Source organism: Harpia harpyja, chromosome 24 (assembly GCF_026419915.1).
Source record: "Harpia harpyja isolate bHarHar1 chromosome 24, bHarHar1 primary haplotype, whole genome shotgun sequence".
In the NCBI taxonomy this organism is placed as follows: domain Eukaryota; kingdom Metazoa; phylum Chordata; class Aves; order Accipitriformes; family Accipitridae; genus Harpia; species Harpia harpyja.
In genome coordinates this window covers 205,240-220,772 of record NC_068963.1, presented here as the reverse complement: position 1 = coordinate 220,772, position 15,533 = coordinate 205,240, and the positions used below count along the sequence as shown (strand labels likewise).

The following is a 15,533-nucleotide window of genomic DNA, read 5'->3' as shown; positions in this document are numbered from 1 at the left end:
GCTACAGTTATTTCTTTGTGATCAGGTGAGGGGATTGGTGCTGATCTTCTCTTTCTGGAGCACGTCCTGACCTCCTTTGTCATCCAAAGCTTTCCCCTCTGTTCCTGAGAGGAGTGGTGGCCGCAATGGGGAACGACTCCCGTAAGTAATGGCTTCACCAGCAGGCTTAGCTTTGTGAATCCCCAAAGGCAACGGACATGGCTGGTGCTCCATCCCTGAATGTGCTGACAACCTAGAGTGAATTCTGGGGCATTTCCTGATAGCAGCCAGACTTAGCCAGGTGCTTCCAATTAGATGCAGGAAAACGCTCCTCTGTCACTCCTCTGCCACTAGTACAAGACTTTGAAAGATGACCTTGCTCGTAGAAAGATCTGACATTGGTTGGGTTACCTTCTGCTAGATACTTGCTTGTTTTCATCAATTTACAATCAGGAACAGGGGAGACTTGACCTGCTAATCCAATTCAAGTCTCGAGAGGGAAAGGAAGGTAGCCGTGGGCACAGAAATCGGAGTGTGGGCTTGTTGGACTTTTGGCAAAATAAGCAGGGGAACAGCCTATTTTCCAAAACTGTTTCTTGACCAGTAAATATCAACGGCAGCATTAGGCTTCCCCCAGTGTTTCCGGGCTGGAGGTTAGAGCTGGTTGTCCTGGGTGCTCCTGTACAGAACTCGACTTTTAAAAATGCTTTTGTGCAACAAAATCGTGTCATCTCTTTTCAAATGTCATTTCCCTGCAGTCATTGCCAAGGGAATGGCTCCGCAACAAAGGATCCTCTTTCCCCCGGAGAAGATTTGCATGGATTGGCAGCAAAGACAGAGAGCTGGAGCGGGACTGCACAACCTGGGCAATACGTGCTTCCTCAACTCCGTCCTGCAGTGCCTGATGTACACAGCCCCTCTGGCCAACTACCTGCTCTCTCGTGAGCACAGCCAGTTGTGTGAGTACTTTTAGGAACATTTCCTGGTACATCTGTTGGGCACTTCCCCAGGATTCCCAGCATCTGGAATTTGATTTAGGAGAAAAGCAGCCCTTCTTTGTCAACCCCATGAGGAGCTGTTCTTTGAACGCTCAGGCCTGGAAGCCACTTGTCTTATCTAGGCGTGTTCATCTTCAGATAGGCACTTCTTTCTAGCCCCGGGTCTTGGTCCCTATTCCTGCAAGTCAAACTCTCTTTGCTTACTGCACAGAAAACTTCTGTCAGTTAAGCATCCCTCTGAAGAAAGTTTTCTACGCACTAAAATGTCCCGGGCTTGTTGGGACGTTGGCACCTTGGGAGGAGTGGAGACTGTTCTTAAAACTTCAGGATCTCCATGAGGTTTCCCATCGCTATGGCTATTTTGCTAACCTGAGGAGCTTGCTTCCCTCCCTCCCTCTTCAGGTCATCAGCAAGACTTCTGCATGATGTGCGTAATGGAAGCGCATGTTAACAAGGTCCTGCATTCCTCAGTCAGTGCCATCCAGCCTAGCGCTGTCATCAACGTCCTCACACGTAAGTCATTTCAGGTGCTTTTACAGGTTTTCTCCCCTTCTTGTAGGAGAGAATTACTAACTTCTTCTTTCTTAGGAATAGGAGAACATTTCCAGCTTGGCAGGCAGGAAGATGCCCACGAGTTCCTACGCTTTACTGTCGATGCCATGCAGAGAGCTTGTCTGAGTGGAAGCAGCGAGTAAGCACAAGCAAATTACCTTTTCAATGTTCCCGAGCCCTTTGGACTCCTTGGTGTACTCCCACCAAGGAAAACCTATGCCCAGGGCTTTCAGACAAAGCAAGACTCTTGGAGGAGATCACTCTCTGCCTTACCATTTATTTCCAGATTGGACATGTCTTCTCAAGCAACTACCATCATCCATCAAATATTTGGGGGCTTTCTGAGATCCAGAGGTACTTTTCCGCAACTATTGCTCAACTTGGAATTGTCTGTGCCCTTCTGTTGGCCTGTGATAAAGAGCCGATCGTGTGACTGGCGTAGTAGGTATGAAGGACAGAAAGTGGCACAGCCAGTGACTTCCCCTATCGCTGAGCATTTTGATTTGCCTTCCAGTCACGTGCTTGAGCTGCAGAGCAGTTTCCGATTCCTACGAGGCTTTCCTGGATGTCCCTTTGGATATAAAAGTAAGAGGGTTTATAGCTGTGTTTCAAGCCATCCCAAGGCCCCTGTAGCTTTCCGGAATCCATGCGGTTGACTTAAAAACGTATACTGCGAACACAAGAGAGCTTGGTGGAGGAGGGTCGGAAGTGGAATGAGCTGTGTCCTTCTGGGGAGGCCATGGCAGTGGTCTCCTTGTAGGTGCTGGCTTTAAGCTGGACAAGTACGAATTATCCTCTCTGCACCCTTGACGTACTCTCATCCTTCTTCCTTTTGCCCTCCCTCAGCACCCCATCTGGCTCCCAGGCTGATGGGTTGTATCGTTTTCATTATTGATGACCCTGCGGTGCCACAGGGAAGTAGCTCCCGATAGCCCCGGGAATCCCTCAGGAATTCAATTCCCTGAGGGAAATGTTCAGCATCATACCCTCTTTCTGCCTCCTTCTGGACACTGCTTGCGGGTTCACAGTGCGCCTCCTCAGCGTCAGCTGCCTGGGTCTTCTTGTCAACTCCTAGTAAGTGTTTGGGCAAGGGCATTGCCCGCAGCTCACTGCTCTCCTTTCTCACTCCTCCAGGCAGCCTCTTCTGTCACTGCAGCTCTGGAGGACTTTGTGAAACCAGAGCAGCTGGATGGTGAAAACTGCTTTAAATGTAGCAAGTAAGATGATTACTAGCGACACAGTAGTACTAGGTCCTGCGGGAAGGTGCTGCATGTCATTGAGCAGAAGTCATCATTTCACATAGGCTTAATGCACGATAATGAGACGCAGCTTTTTTTTAATATGGCCTTATGGTACTGAATAGCCTTAAAATAGTGTAAGGATGTGTGAGACATGAAAGCTTGTCTGGTCTTCTTGGGGGAAAATTGGGTGCATTTCAGCACTTGGCTCTGTGCTTGCTTTCAAGATGTGACAAGATGGTTGCCGCCTCCAAGAGGTTTACAGTCCATTGCGCGCCCAAGGTTCTCACAGTGTGTCTGAAGAGGTTTGAAGGCTGCACCGGCAGGAAGATCAGCAAGGTGTGTATGCCACTGGAGGGCAACTTTCCCTTCCCGGAGCAGGAGATTTCCCAAAGCAGTACGCTCTTTCACAAGCTGTTCATGTTGGGTTTTTCGTGTTCCCTTCCGAGGAGAGGAGAGTTCTGGTGAGAAGACAAGCATGTACTCTGCTCCGACAGAGCTGCTTTGGCTGGGAACAGTTTCCTGCCAGCCAAACCATGCCATGTTGAAGGCTATTTCATGTAGTACTTCAGGATCGTTTCTGAGCCCTCCTGGTCTCCCTGTAGGTTGTGGAGTATCCCGAGTACTTGGATCTTCGGCCATACATGTCCCAGACGGCCGGAGAACGGCTCCTCTACACCTTATATGCTGTCTTGGTGCATCATGGTGACAGCTGTCATGCAGGACACTATTTCTGCTACACAAAGGTAAAGAGCAACTTCCTTCCTAGCAGGGAAAAAATGTGTGCTGGGGAAGACAAACCTTCCCGGCAGTGTAACTGGTGGCCAAGGTTTGGAGGGAGAAGGTCTCCTTAGGGGCTGGATTGGATTTGTGTTGGTGTAGTCTTGGTTCTCCGCCTGTGTTTTTGTGGAGAAACCATGCGGTTCATCTCCAGAGACTGATGCCTTTCTTTGCAGGCCAGCAATGGACTGTGGTACAAGATGAACGATATGGCTGTGAAAGGTTGTGGCATCCAGACAGTTCTCAGGCAGCAAGCCTATTTACTGTTTTATGTCAGGTGATGACAAGTATTAAAATGTGTTCAGAATACGTTTCCTTTTCCTGGCTTTGCTATTTTTCTTCTCCTCCTGCATGCTTCTCTTCCTGTTGTAGGAGACAATTATTACCTGCATCCTTCAGTGCTGTTGAATGTGAACTACCCCACGTCAGTCCTTATCTTCCCTTGCTGGGCTTCAGGCTGCTGCCCTGGTGTAAAGTGCTACTTGTCTGCTGTCTGAAGCTGGCTAATGTAGAGAAGAGTAGTTAAAGGGGGCCTACAGGAAAGATGGGGATGGACTCTCTATCAGGGAGTGTAGTGATAGGATGAGGGGTAACAGTTTTAAAGTGAAAGACGGAAGATTTAGATTAGATGTTGGGAAGCATTTCTTTACGGTGAGGGTGGTGAAACACTGGGAGAGTTTTCCCAGAGGGGTTGTGGATGCCCCCTCCCTGGAGGTGTTCAAGGCCAGGTTGGATGGGGCTTTGAGCAACCTGGTCTAGTGGAAGGTGTCCCTGCCCATGGCAGGGGGGTTGGAACTAGATGATCTTTAAGGTCCCTTCCAACCCACACCATTCGATGATTCTATGATTCTATGAAATGGAGGCCGTAGGGATGATAAAGACGAGGACTTGCTCTGACAGGGGCAGACCTGGTGGGTAGACCCCAATCAATTTTCCCATTTGTAGTCCTGGTTACGTCTTCTGTCAGTTGTAGAAACCACTCCAAGAAAATGACTGAACCCCAGAGAAAGCTGCAAGAACAGCCCTAAATGCAGATCACTCTTTTTTTTCTCCAGGCGCTCTGATTTGAAAACGGGAGAAAGGGTGCCTTCCTCACTGGCACCAGCATATGCCTGTTCCTCCCTCAGTCAATGGGGGGCTGACAGCAAGCAGGAGGATTCTGTGGGACCACAGGGTCTGCCTCCTAGGACTAAGGTAACCTGGGGAGGTGGGTCAGGGCACCAGCTGGACAGCAGATTTCTTTCTGGGATCTTGGCATTGCTCTCTTCTCCCACCCATGCTGCAGCTTTCTTCACAGCCGCAAGGCTGCTCCCTCTCAAAGCATCCCACCTCGATCCACCCCATTTGTCCACCTTTGGCCCTTCTGCCTTTGCAGCCCTCCAGGAGAGCCTTTGGGAGGCCCTTAGCTGTCCCCTCCCACAGCTTCTGGGGTTTCCCCACTGTTCAGGTCCTTTCAGGAGGAAAGGGCAGGACCTTTGCACAGCTCTCTTTGCAGGACACGGCGGTGGGCATGGAGGACTCTCCAGAGGACAGCAGCTCCTCTGCACCAGCCAGCACCAGCCAGCTAACCCAGGCAGGTGCACGGGAGGCATCTGCAGGCTGGCCAGGCAGGCTCAGCATCGCCTCCTATGTGGGCTCCTGCTTGCATCGCTTCTTCTGCGGCTGCCTAAGGCTGGTGTCCAGAAGGAAAGCTGCGTGCCCGGTCCGCTCTCCACCATTTGCCCCTCTGCACGCTGTGCAAGAAGACAGCAACAAAGAGGAGCAGGGATTCAGCCCTTCTTCCCGCTGCCAGAGGAACGGTGCCAGGGAGAGGGCCCGGAGCAGATCCCTGCAGTGGGGAAGAGATGTCCGCAGCTGGTTGGTGGACACCACAGACTACGACCACTCAACAGGGAGGAGGAGGAGAACCAGTCCTCCAAGTCGTGATCACGCTCCCAGGGATGATGCTGCTCCAGGGCCCTCCAACGGCACCTCCCAGTCAGGTCCTGCACCCAGTGCTGCTCGGGAGCAAACCCTGCCAATGCAGAAGCAGAGCAGATCCCTGCAGCAGGGCTACGCTCTCCGCAGCCGGGTTTTGGAGACCACAGACTACCACCGCTCAGCGAGGAGGAAGGGGAGGTGGAGAGCAAGTCCTCCACGTCATGACAGAGCCCCAAGGGATGATGCAGCTGCAGGGCCCTCCAATGCCAGCTGCAAGCGGGCTCCCACACCCAGGGCTGCTCGGGAGCACGCTCAGCTGTGGCAGAGAGAGCGGAGCAGATCCCCACATCGGGGCTATGACCTCTGCGGCCGCTTTGTGGACACCACCGAGTGTGACCCCTCAGCAGGGAGGAGGAGGGTTTCAGCACCCCAGAGATGCACATTAGGCTTGCTTGCTTCCCTCCTCCCTTCCGTCCTTCTTTCCCTCCCTCTTCAGGTGCAGAGGAAGGCTTCTGCATGATGTGCATGACAGTAGCGCACATTGAGGAGGTCCTGTCTTGCTCGGGTAGTGCCATCGAACCTACGTCTCTCGTCAATGAGCTTCCATGTAAGTCATTTCAGAGGGTTTCATTTGGAGGTATTTTTGATTTCTGAAGCACCCAGTGTGTCACTCTTTTTGCCGTGTTTGTGTTAAGGAGGAGAGCTTTTTTAGAAAGGTAAGTTTTCTTTCTTTTTTCTCTGAGATCACTGTGAAATCCTTCTTTCTTAGGAATAGGAGAACATTTCCAGCCTGGCACCCAGGAAGACGCACATGAATTCTTCTGCTATGCTGTGGGTGCCATGCAGAGAGCTTGTTTGAGCAGAAACAGCAAGTAAGCATAAGCACGTGACTGTTGAAATACTCCCTAGCCCTTTTAACGACTGTCAGTGAAAACCTCTGTCCGGGGCTTTCCTAACAAGGAGAATTCTTGCAAGAGCTAACTCTGCCTTCCACCTTGTGAGCTCCAATTACCATTTCTTTCCAGCTAGGACACATCTTCTCAGGCTAGCACGCTCATTCATCAGGTCTTTGGAGGATCTCTGAGATCCAGAGGTACTTTTTAAAACTATTCCTGTCCTTAGAATGATCTGTGGCTCTTTCTCTGTTTGTGGTAAACAGCTTCTGGGATGCGGCAGTATGTCCAGTGTGTTGAAAGCAGTATGTCTTGGTCACTGAAATGGACAGAGTTAGTCTCCTTCCCAACCTGAGAAGCATTTCTCTTTCCCTTCCAGTAACGTGCTTCAGCTGCAAAGCCATTTCAGACACCTACGAGGCATTCCTTGATATTCCCTTGGATATCAAGGTAAGATGTTTTGAAATTGTGGTGCAAAATGTTTCCAGGCCCCTGCAGGGCACCTAGTTTATCTCCAGGAAGCTCCGTGGAATTCAACCTGTGGCTGTTACCACACAAGAGCTTGGTGCTGGATGGGAAGGGAAATGTGCTTGTGTGCTTCTGCTGTGGAAGCTCTGTAAATGGTCTCCCTGTGCTGGGTGTCAGCTGGGCACAGTAAGGATGGTATCTACAGCCGTGATGACGCTGTCATACCACCCTGCTTTGGACTCCCTCAGTACCCCTCTGGTTGCTGTGCGGACAGCTTGGATTGCTTTTGCTCTTTTGGACCATGCGTCCCACAGGCAAATCTGGTACCGCCCAGGGGTAGCTGTTTATTGGGAGGTCATATAGTTTTATTTTAATGTATTGTTCTGTATCCGGGTGCTGTTGCTTAATTTAGGTCTATCTATAGAGTATAATTATGCTGTTTCCACCCTTATATGTATAGACACACAAACACACACATGCACACACACAAAATATGCCTATATCTGTATACACACATGGATCCTTTCAAATATGTGTTATTATTTTCAAGGTATTTACTGTGTACTTAAAACTGTCAGCTAACAATTCAGCTATAGCTGAAGTAAAATCACTCACGTTTTTTCCATGAAATAATCTCTTCGAATTTTACGGTTTGGTTTCCAATAGGTCAGTTACAATTTAGAAAAGACAGAATCATGGGGAAAACAAATTTAAAATGGAAATAGAGTCTTAAAAATAAGTATTTATTTCCAATGTTTTGTTGTTGTTAACTGCCTATTTTTATACAAAGCCTAAAACTTTCTTACCAACTCTGATAAATGTGGAGGAGAGACTCTAACTGCAGACTGATAAGCTGTTTTTCAGGAGCTGGTTATTATACTTGTTAGAGTCTTGATGAGAATATCATACCTAGGTGTACGTTAAGACTCCAGGATATACACTTCCTATGTTTATGAATATTTTATAGACATCAAGGTTTTAAGTCTGTATACTCATGTGTAAGTACACTATTGAAATCTAGTATAGTAGAGCGCAGAAGATGTGCGTTATCAGGAGGAGAAGCGTTTTTATTTAGAAGAAACATATTTTCAAGCCCAAATTGTGTCTTCGTTTAGAGAAGCTTTTCTAATTTTTAGCTGCCTGACTCACCATATGGTCAAATCACGGTGTCCACTGTAGCTGACGTGGATGAATAGTAGGCTGAGTTGAGCTAACTTTGGCCTCTCTCACTTAAAACATTGTATTGCATCGTCTGTCACTTCATAGCATAAAAGTTGATAAAGATATGCATGAGGCAGAAGTAATTGACTTAACCTTCCTTTTATTAATCTGATACCTTTAAGTAGTTTTCCAGGTCTTTATTCCCAGATGTGCACAGACTGAAGTACATGCATGATTACAACTTGTTCCATAGTTTGTTCTGTAACTAAATATGACTGTTCACAAATGTACCTTTAGATACACTCAGAGGCCTTTGTGTTAGTGCCAATGAATCAATTGCCTACGCTCTGCTAACTCCGATGCCAAAGTTGGGGTCTCTTTCACTCCTGCTCCTACCCGCTTGCTTCATCTTCGTCCGTCTTTAATAAATGTTTTATTCTGAGTGGAGAAGTGAGACCTGAGTCACATCTCTCACACTTGCTCATTTCATCTGAGTCAAAAGTGTTTCACAGTTACTTTATTCTTTTTCTCAATTTGCCCCAAACTGTGAAGTGTAACATAATGCAACTCTCTGCTTTAAATAGAAAAAAGATGCCTTTAGTAGACCATGATTACAAAAAACTCAGCTGATCTGTACTTGAAGTGCAGTTCTCTGCCCCAACACTCCAGGTGATAGTTTCATAGAAAATATGGCAAATGAGGAACACTGGATGCAACTCCCTGTATTCCCCATTTGTTTTTTTATGGCAAAAGGCTGTTTAACTTTGTTAGAAAGGAAAGTGTAAATGAATCAATTAAAACTCTTCCTTCTAATCCAGCAGAGTGCCTTGATTTTTCAGCACGATAATCCTGACCCTGTCAGGCCTCATATTTATGATTGGCAATGAGCATTGGCAGAAACAAAGCATTAGAGAAAATGTCTTCTTGAAAGCCTGGAAACTTTAACTTAAAGAATAGTTCAACTGTCATACCATGCTAGTTTGAATGGCCTTAGTAATACATTGCAAGTGTTTTATATGGCCTATAAATGACAACCTATAAAGATAGGGAGAGCAATAAACAAACATGTACTACTGTTGCAGAAGTACTTCCTATGTCACAGTTATCTTCCACATCACATACAAAAACTTTTTTCACTCTGCTGTAGTAAGATGCTGGCAGTCTCAAATGTGAAAAATCATGAGTCCAGCAAAGCAAAATAATGAGACTTTAAGCTCATGATCCTTGAAACAAAACCGTGATTTGCCTTCTAGTAATTAAGACAGAATATACTTGTTACAGAGATAGAAGACTATCTGTGTAACAGTTACATAGACGGTTACGTAGATAGAAGAGGTAAATAACTTCTAGTGAGAGTCTTAAAGAGTTGCAGATCAAAAGATGACTGGAAAAAGCATGTAGAAATCTTTGGAAAAGAGAAAATGTAACACAGTAAAAGGCATAGCAGAAATTAAAAACTGAAGTCGAAGAAATTGTGTTTCTGTTTTTTTTTCTTCCTTTGAACTGTGGGAGTGACTAAGCTTTGGAATAAACTGTCAAAGGAAATGATGACTGTCTAGACGCTCTCAGGTAGGAGCCTTTATGTTTCCAAGACGTTCAATTTGGTGCTGAGATACATAGATGAAAATGGCCATTGCATGCAGGAGGTTGGAGTAGATGATCTTCCTTTGGTGTACCTGACCCTCCAAGCCTTTGTACAGGCACACAGAGTATGGTGTCGTGGTTTAACCCCAGCCAGCAACTAAGCACCACGCAGCCGCTCGCTCACTTCCCCCACACCCAGTGGGATGGGGGAGAGAATTGGGGGAAAAAGTCAAACTTGTGGGTTGAGATAAAGACAGTTTAATAGGACAGAAAAAGAAGAAAATAATAATAATGCTAATAATAAAAGAATTAGAATATGCAAAACGAGTGATGCACAGTGCAATTTCTCACCACTCGCTGACCAATGCACAGTCAGTTCCCGAGCAGCGATCCGCCCCAGGCCAACTCCCCCCAGTTTATATACTGGGCATGACGTCACATGGTATGGAACACCCCGTTGGCCAGTTTGGGTTAGCTGTCCTGGCTGTGTCCCCTCCCAACTCCTTGTGCCCCTCCAGCCTTCTTGCTGGCTGGGCATGAGAAGCTGAAAAATCCTTGACTTAGTAGAAATACTACTTAGCAACAACTGAAAACGTCAGTGTGTTATCAACATTCTTCTCATACTGAACCCAAAACATAGCACTATGCCAGCTACTAGAAAGAAAATTAACTCTATTCTGGCCGAAACCAGGACATATGGCATGCCAAAATCCTCTTCAGTCTGACTACAAGTACAAAAAAGCATTAGAAATACCACGCTTAAGTCCCTCTGGATTAGTATTTCATCTGCTTGTGTTGTGAATACTGAAGGACTGCATCTGAAGTGGAGAGATGCTTTTTTCCAGTTTTATCCTTTTGCTTCCATCAGGCAGCAGATTAGGGCTGAGACAGGGCAACTCCAGCCCACCAAGTTTATTATCCAGTTATATACTCACCCACCCCAAGTTTGCCGAATTCCTTTGTTATGGCTGTTTATAGCTCTTGCCTCCACAGTCTTCCATGGCTATGAGTTTGAGTTGCACTGTGTAATTGAGTCTTGGCGGGGAAGTGGAACTCTTCTCCCCCCACTCCACCCCCACCTTTTCTTTATTTTAAACCTGTTATTTGATTGTTTCTTTAGGTTTCAACCAGTTCTTGTTTTGTAAGAAATAGTGAATAATCATTGGGGTATTGCTATTCATAATTTCACATCTATTTTACAGCTCTCATACAGAAACAGTCTGGCATCGTGGGTTGTTCTTCTTGTCGTTGACTGTCTGCTCGTCAGATCCTCTTCATTTTGAGGTGGGGTGATCTGGTTCGTGCATGATGTGAGAGAACATGGGGAATTAATGAGGTATAATCGTACAAGACCAAAACGTAGTTATTCCCTGTCAAATCAGCTGATAAGAGCAGTCCATTTTATTCAAGTGATGTATCCAAATGTGACTTCATCCTGAGACATGCTCATCAGCGAGTTTCTCTCTTCACTGTAATGGCTATATATCTCATCACGTGATGGGAGATTGTGTGCAGCCTCTTACATGTCCTTCCTCATCCTCTTACAAGCACACATGCCACTTTTATGTGAGCGGACATTCATCCATCGTACATCAGTAAACTAGAGCAGGCATCATCATGGTATGCCTGTTTATAGGTAAGTGAAGAGAGAAGAGCTGTGATCAGTCCATAAACATTATGACAGGGAGCAAGATGTGTGAATAATTCATGCAGCCCCAGCTTGCCTTTATATCTGAAAAAGAGGACAAGAGGGAGGAAGCTGTAGCTACATGCAGAAGGACTTATTCCAGGGAGCCAAATCCAGTACGTAATTTGGGGCACCTCAGTTCCAAATGACCTTTCTGCCTCGGAAGAAGTATTGCATTGTTTAAAGTTTTTTTGTCATTGCTGTGTTTTGTATAGGAGCATAGGTAAAAGTTTGAATTGTGATTGCTTCCAGGAGTTTTAAGTAAAACAGTAAAAGCTCTGTTTGAAGACGAAAATAAGATTTGGCAATATTGCTGACAGAAAAAAATTAAGCTTTCAACAGTGTATTTAGGCAACAAAGAGAATTTATTTTATAATTAAATATAAACGCACCACTTTTCCTCAACTAAGCGTGCTAAACAACCTGGAATACACTTTGCATATCAAAAATACGTGACTGTTCTGATCTGTTAAGCAGTTCAAGAATCATAAACTAAAGAAGTTAAATTTGTAATTCTAAGAGTTCTTTTGGCTTACGTTCTTTTATTTACTCAGTTGTATATCCCAAATAAATGTATTAAGTCAGTAGTTACTCTGGGCTTGCACTAATGTGAAAACAGAACGCGATCCATATTTTTGTCCCAATCTGCAGACTTAGGTGCAGAGCCACACCTAGAAAGAAACAAAATACGTAGCCAACATCCCCAGTACAAATCTCAAGCCTTTACTCTTGGTTATACTTTTGGGTAACAGATCAAGGGTCTGATTCTTTAGGGGCAACAAAGGGGGAAAAAGAGCAACAAGCTGCTGAGGGCCGGATCCCGTGAGCCAGCGGGACGGCACTCAGGACGTCCGTACCTAACCTTTAGGCACTGAGTGAGACCCTGGGTAGCAGCAGCCTAGTGCAAAGCAAGACCGCGTGCTGCATCGGGCATCTGGTAAAACTTGCCGGGTGGCTTTGAACTTCTGGTAGAAACTGTGCTGGAATGACGGATCCCCATTTCCTAGGCAAGCATTCAGGACACTAAACCATAGATAAAAAGTGGCCACTGGCCCCCTCCACTAAGTGGATTTTTTTAGATGGAAGCGCCTGTTGCACCTTGCACAAAACTCAAGCTTGTCAGGCTGTGTGAAATGCCTTCAGAGCGTGCCAGCGTAATCAGCTTCTTGGGGAGATTCCCCTTGGCGACCCTTCTTCATGAGTCCTGGAGAATGGTACGTGTGCAGTGGGTGCCAGGATGCACTACTTTTTCAAACTGGTAAGCAAGCATAGTTAAGTATAGCGAAATGTCATAGCTGAGGGGAGTGAGCACGGTTAGACAGAAGATGCAGCTCCAGCTTGTTTTGTCATCCAGGCAAACGTGGCCAGATCAAGTGCTGTTTTGTGTGGCATGAGATAAAAGTATGTTAGATGTGTCTTTGGTGTACATCAGATGCTTCCTATTATAGGTCAGAAAAAACCTATTAGAACAGTCCCTTACTTACAGGACTGATTTTATAGAGTTAACGAAGCCATGGGTGGCTGAAAGTACAAGGACCCACTTTACATTTGTTGGAGCTCATGCTGGTGGGGTCCTGGGTCACGGCCGCTGGTCTGAGGTCTCCCATCTGACCTCGCTGTAATTCCTACATGGGGTGCAGGCTACTGACAGTATTGAAGGGCTATTATTTTTCATAGCAGTGTTGGATCTAGTAACATTGTGTCCAAAACCACTGGGCAAGTCCCTGGTCCAAACAGATCAATGATTTTTTACTTTTTCCTCCCCTAAGAAGTTGAGGCCCTGCTTTAAAAGATCTTTAAAAGATCCTGACCTCAAAATGGCAATAATTTGGGCACAGGCGACGGGTCAGGTCATTTGTTTTAGTGTTCTCTTAAAACCCAAGGCAGGTGTTTTATCTATTCCAAAACTATTTTTCTCTTCTCTTCACATTCCTCCCCCAAAAGAGAAAAAAAAGCCTGGAGTAGTCCCATTCCTTGTCCGAAAGCTGCTCTGTGCCTGCCTGACACCAGACACAATCCACACAGAGAGCAATCAGAGCCAAACCCTGCACTTCCATTGGGACAGTAGCCTTGGAAAACTTCTTTGCTGGGTTGCTTGGAGACCTGTAACTGCAACAAAACCTCCCTGACAGGTAGACTAGAACACCAATTTGTTGCCAATTAAAAAGGGAGCAGGAGAGCAGCAATAACCCCAAACGAGAACATCTTCCCCCAGCCCGTTCAGCCCGTTGCAGTCCCGCTCGCTGTCGGCTCGTCCAGCCCACTTCCATTCGAGTGACTTGAACTCCATCTTTAAAAAGACGAGACTGCAAGATGGGCACACGCAAACACACTGCTTTCAAAATCCCACAATGTAAACTTCTCGGACTGGGTATTTCCACCAATTGCCGCAAAACCTACAGAGAAGGACACACCCCATAAATTCCACAGGCAAGGCCAACGAGTCTTTTTAATTCTGGCTTTGGCTTTTCTGCCTGCTGGGTGCAAATGAGTGCTGTTTCTGCAAGGCGATCCCAAAAGCTGAACACGGATTAAAGCTCTTCCTTGAGGGACCTGTGGGCAGGCAGGCCAGCCGGCAGAGCTGTCCAAGTCTCTGGAAGGTCTCTCTGAGCTCTTCCTGGCCAGAGGCAGCTCTGGGAGGAGGGACAGGGTGGGCTGCTGGTGCCCTTTGTGCAGCTTGGTCCCTGCTGCGGGAAGTTTTGATGCTTCCTGGATTCCTGGATTCCTCTTCCTCTCCGGCACTGCCGCAGTCAGATGCCATGCTCCTCCCTCATCCAGGTCGACAATCTGCCCCCGTCACCATCTCAGCACCCCCGAGTGATTGCCTGATGTGCATCTCCGCGGTGCTGAAACCCTCCTCCTCCCTGCTGAGCGGTCACACTCGGTGGTGTCCACAAACCGGCCGCAGAGGTCATAGCCCCGATGTGGGGATCTGCTCCGCTCTCTCTGAAACAGCTGAGCGTGCTCCCGAGCAGCCCTGGGTGTGGGAGCCCGCTTGCAGCTGGCATTGGAGGGCCCTGCAGCTGCATCATCCCTTGGGGCTCTGTCATGACGTGGAGGACTTGCTCTCCACCTCCCCTTCCTCCTCGCTGAGCGGTGGTAGTCTGTGGTCTCCAAAACCCGGCTGCGGAGAGCGTAGCCCTGCCGCAGGGATCTGCTCTGCTTCTGCATTGGCAGGGTTTGCTCCCGAGCAGCGCTGAGTGCAGGAGCCGACTGGGAGGTGCCGTTGGGGGGCCCTGGAGCAGCATCATCCCTGGGAGCGTGATCACGACTTGGAGGACTAGTTCTCCTCCTCCTCCTCCTCCCTGTTGAGTGGTCGTAGTCTGTGGTGTCCACCAACCAGCTGCGGACATCTCTTCCCCACTGCGGGGATCTGCTCTGGGCCCTCTCCCTGGCACCGTTCCTCTGGCAGCGGGAAGAAGGGCTGAATCCCTGCTCCTCTTTGTTGCTGTCTTCTTGCACAGCGTGCAGAGGGGCAAATGGTGGAGAGCGGACCGGGCACGCAGCTTTCCTTCTGGACACCAGCCTTAGGCAGCCGCAGAAGAAGCGATGCAAGCAGGAGCCCACATAGGAGGCGATGCTGAGCCTGCCTGGCCAGCCTGCAGATGCCTCCCGTGCACCTGCCTGGGTTAGCTGGCTGGTGCTGGCTGGTGCAGAGGAGCTGCTGTCCTCTGGAGAGTCCTCCATGCCCACCGCCGTGTCCTGCAAAGAGAGCTGTGCAAAGGTCCTGCCCTTTCCTCCTGAAAGGACCTGAACAGTGGGGAAACCCCAGAAGCTGTGGGAGGGGACAGCTAAGGGCCTCCCAAAGGCTCTCCTGGAGGGCTGCAAAGGCAGAAGGGCCAAAGGCGGACAAATGGGGTGGATCGAGGTGGGACGCTTTGAGAGGGAGCAGCCTTGCGGCTGTGAAGAAAGCTGCAGCATGGGTGGGAGAAGAGAGCAATGCCAAGATCCCAGAAAGAAATCTGCTGTCCAGCTGGTGCCCTGACCCACCTCCCCAGGTTACCTTAGTCCTAGGAGGCAGACCCTGTGGTCCCACAGAATCCTGCTTGCTGTCAGCCCCCCATTGACTGAGGGAGGAACAGGCATATGCTGGTGCCAGTGAGGAAGGCACCCTTTCTCCCGTTTTCAAATCAGAGCGCCTGGAGAAAAAAAAGAGTGATCTGCATTTAGGGCTGTTCTTGCAGCTTTCTCTGGGGTTCAGTCATTTTCTTGGAGCGGTTTCGACAACTGACAGAAGACGTAACCAGGACTACAAATGGGAAAATTGATTGGG

General features: G+C 47.9%; 1 protein-coding gene across 1 annotated transcript; it reads left to right on the top strand.

The window, feature by feature from the left end:
* Positions 1 to 125: 125 nt before the first annotated feature.
* On the top strand, positions 126 to 14,831 carry LOC128135750 (ubiquitin carboxyl-terminal hydrolase 42-like). Its single transcript, XM_052774813.1, has 15 exons — positions 126 to 141; positions 738 to 938; positions 1,380 to 1,490; positions 1,566 to 1,668; positions 1,816 to 1,883; positions 2,044 to 2,114; positions 2,664 to 2,746; positions 2,995 to 3,106; positions 3,373 to 3,513; positions 3,724 to 3,824; positions 3,920 to 4,065; positions 5,964 to 6,074; positions 6,740 to 6,810; positions 14,011 to 14,359; positions 14,725 to 14,831. Exons 1-15 carry the CDS (start codon positions 126 to 128, stop codon positions 14,829 to 14,831), a joined length of 1,791 nt encoding a protein of 596 aa, XP_052630773.1.
* Positions 14,832 to 15,533: the final 702 nt, after the last annotated feature.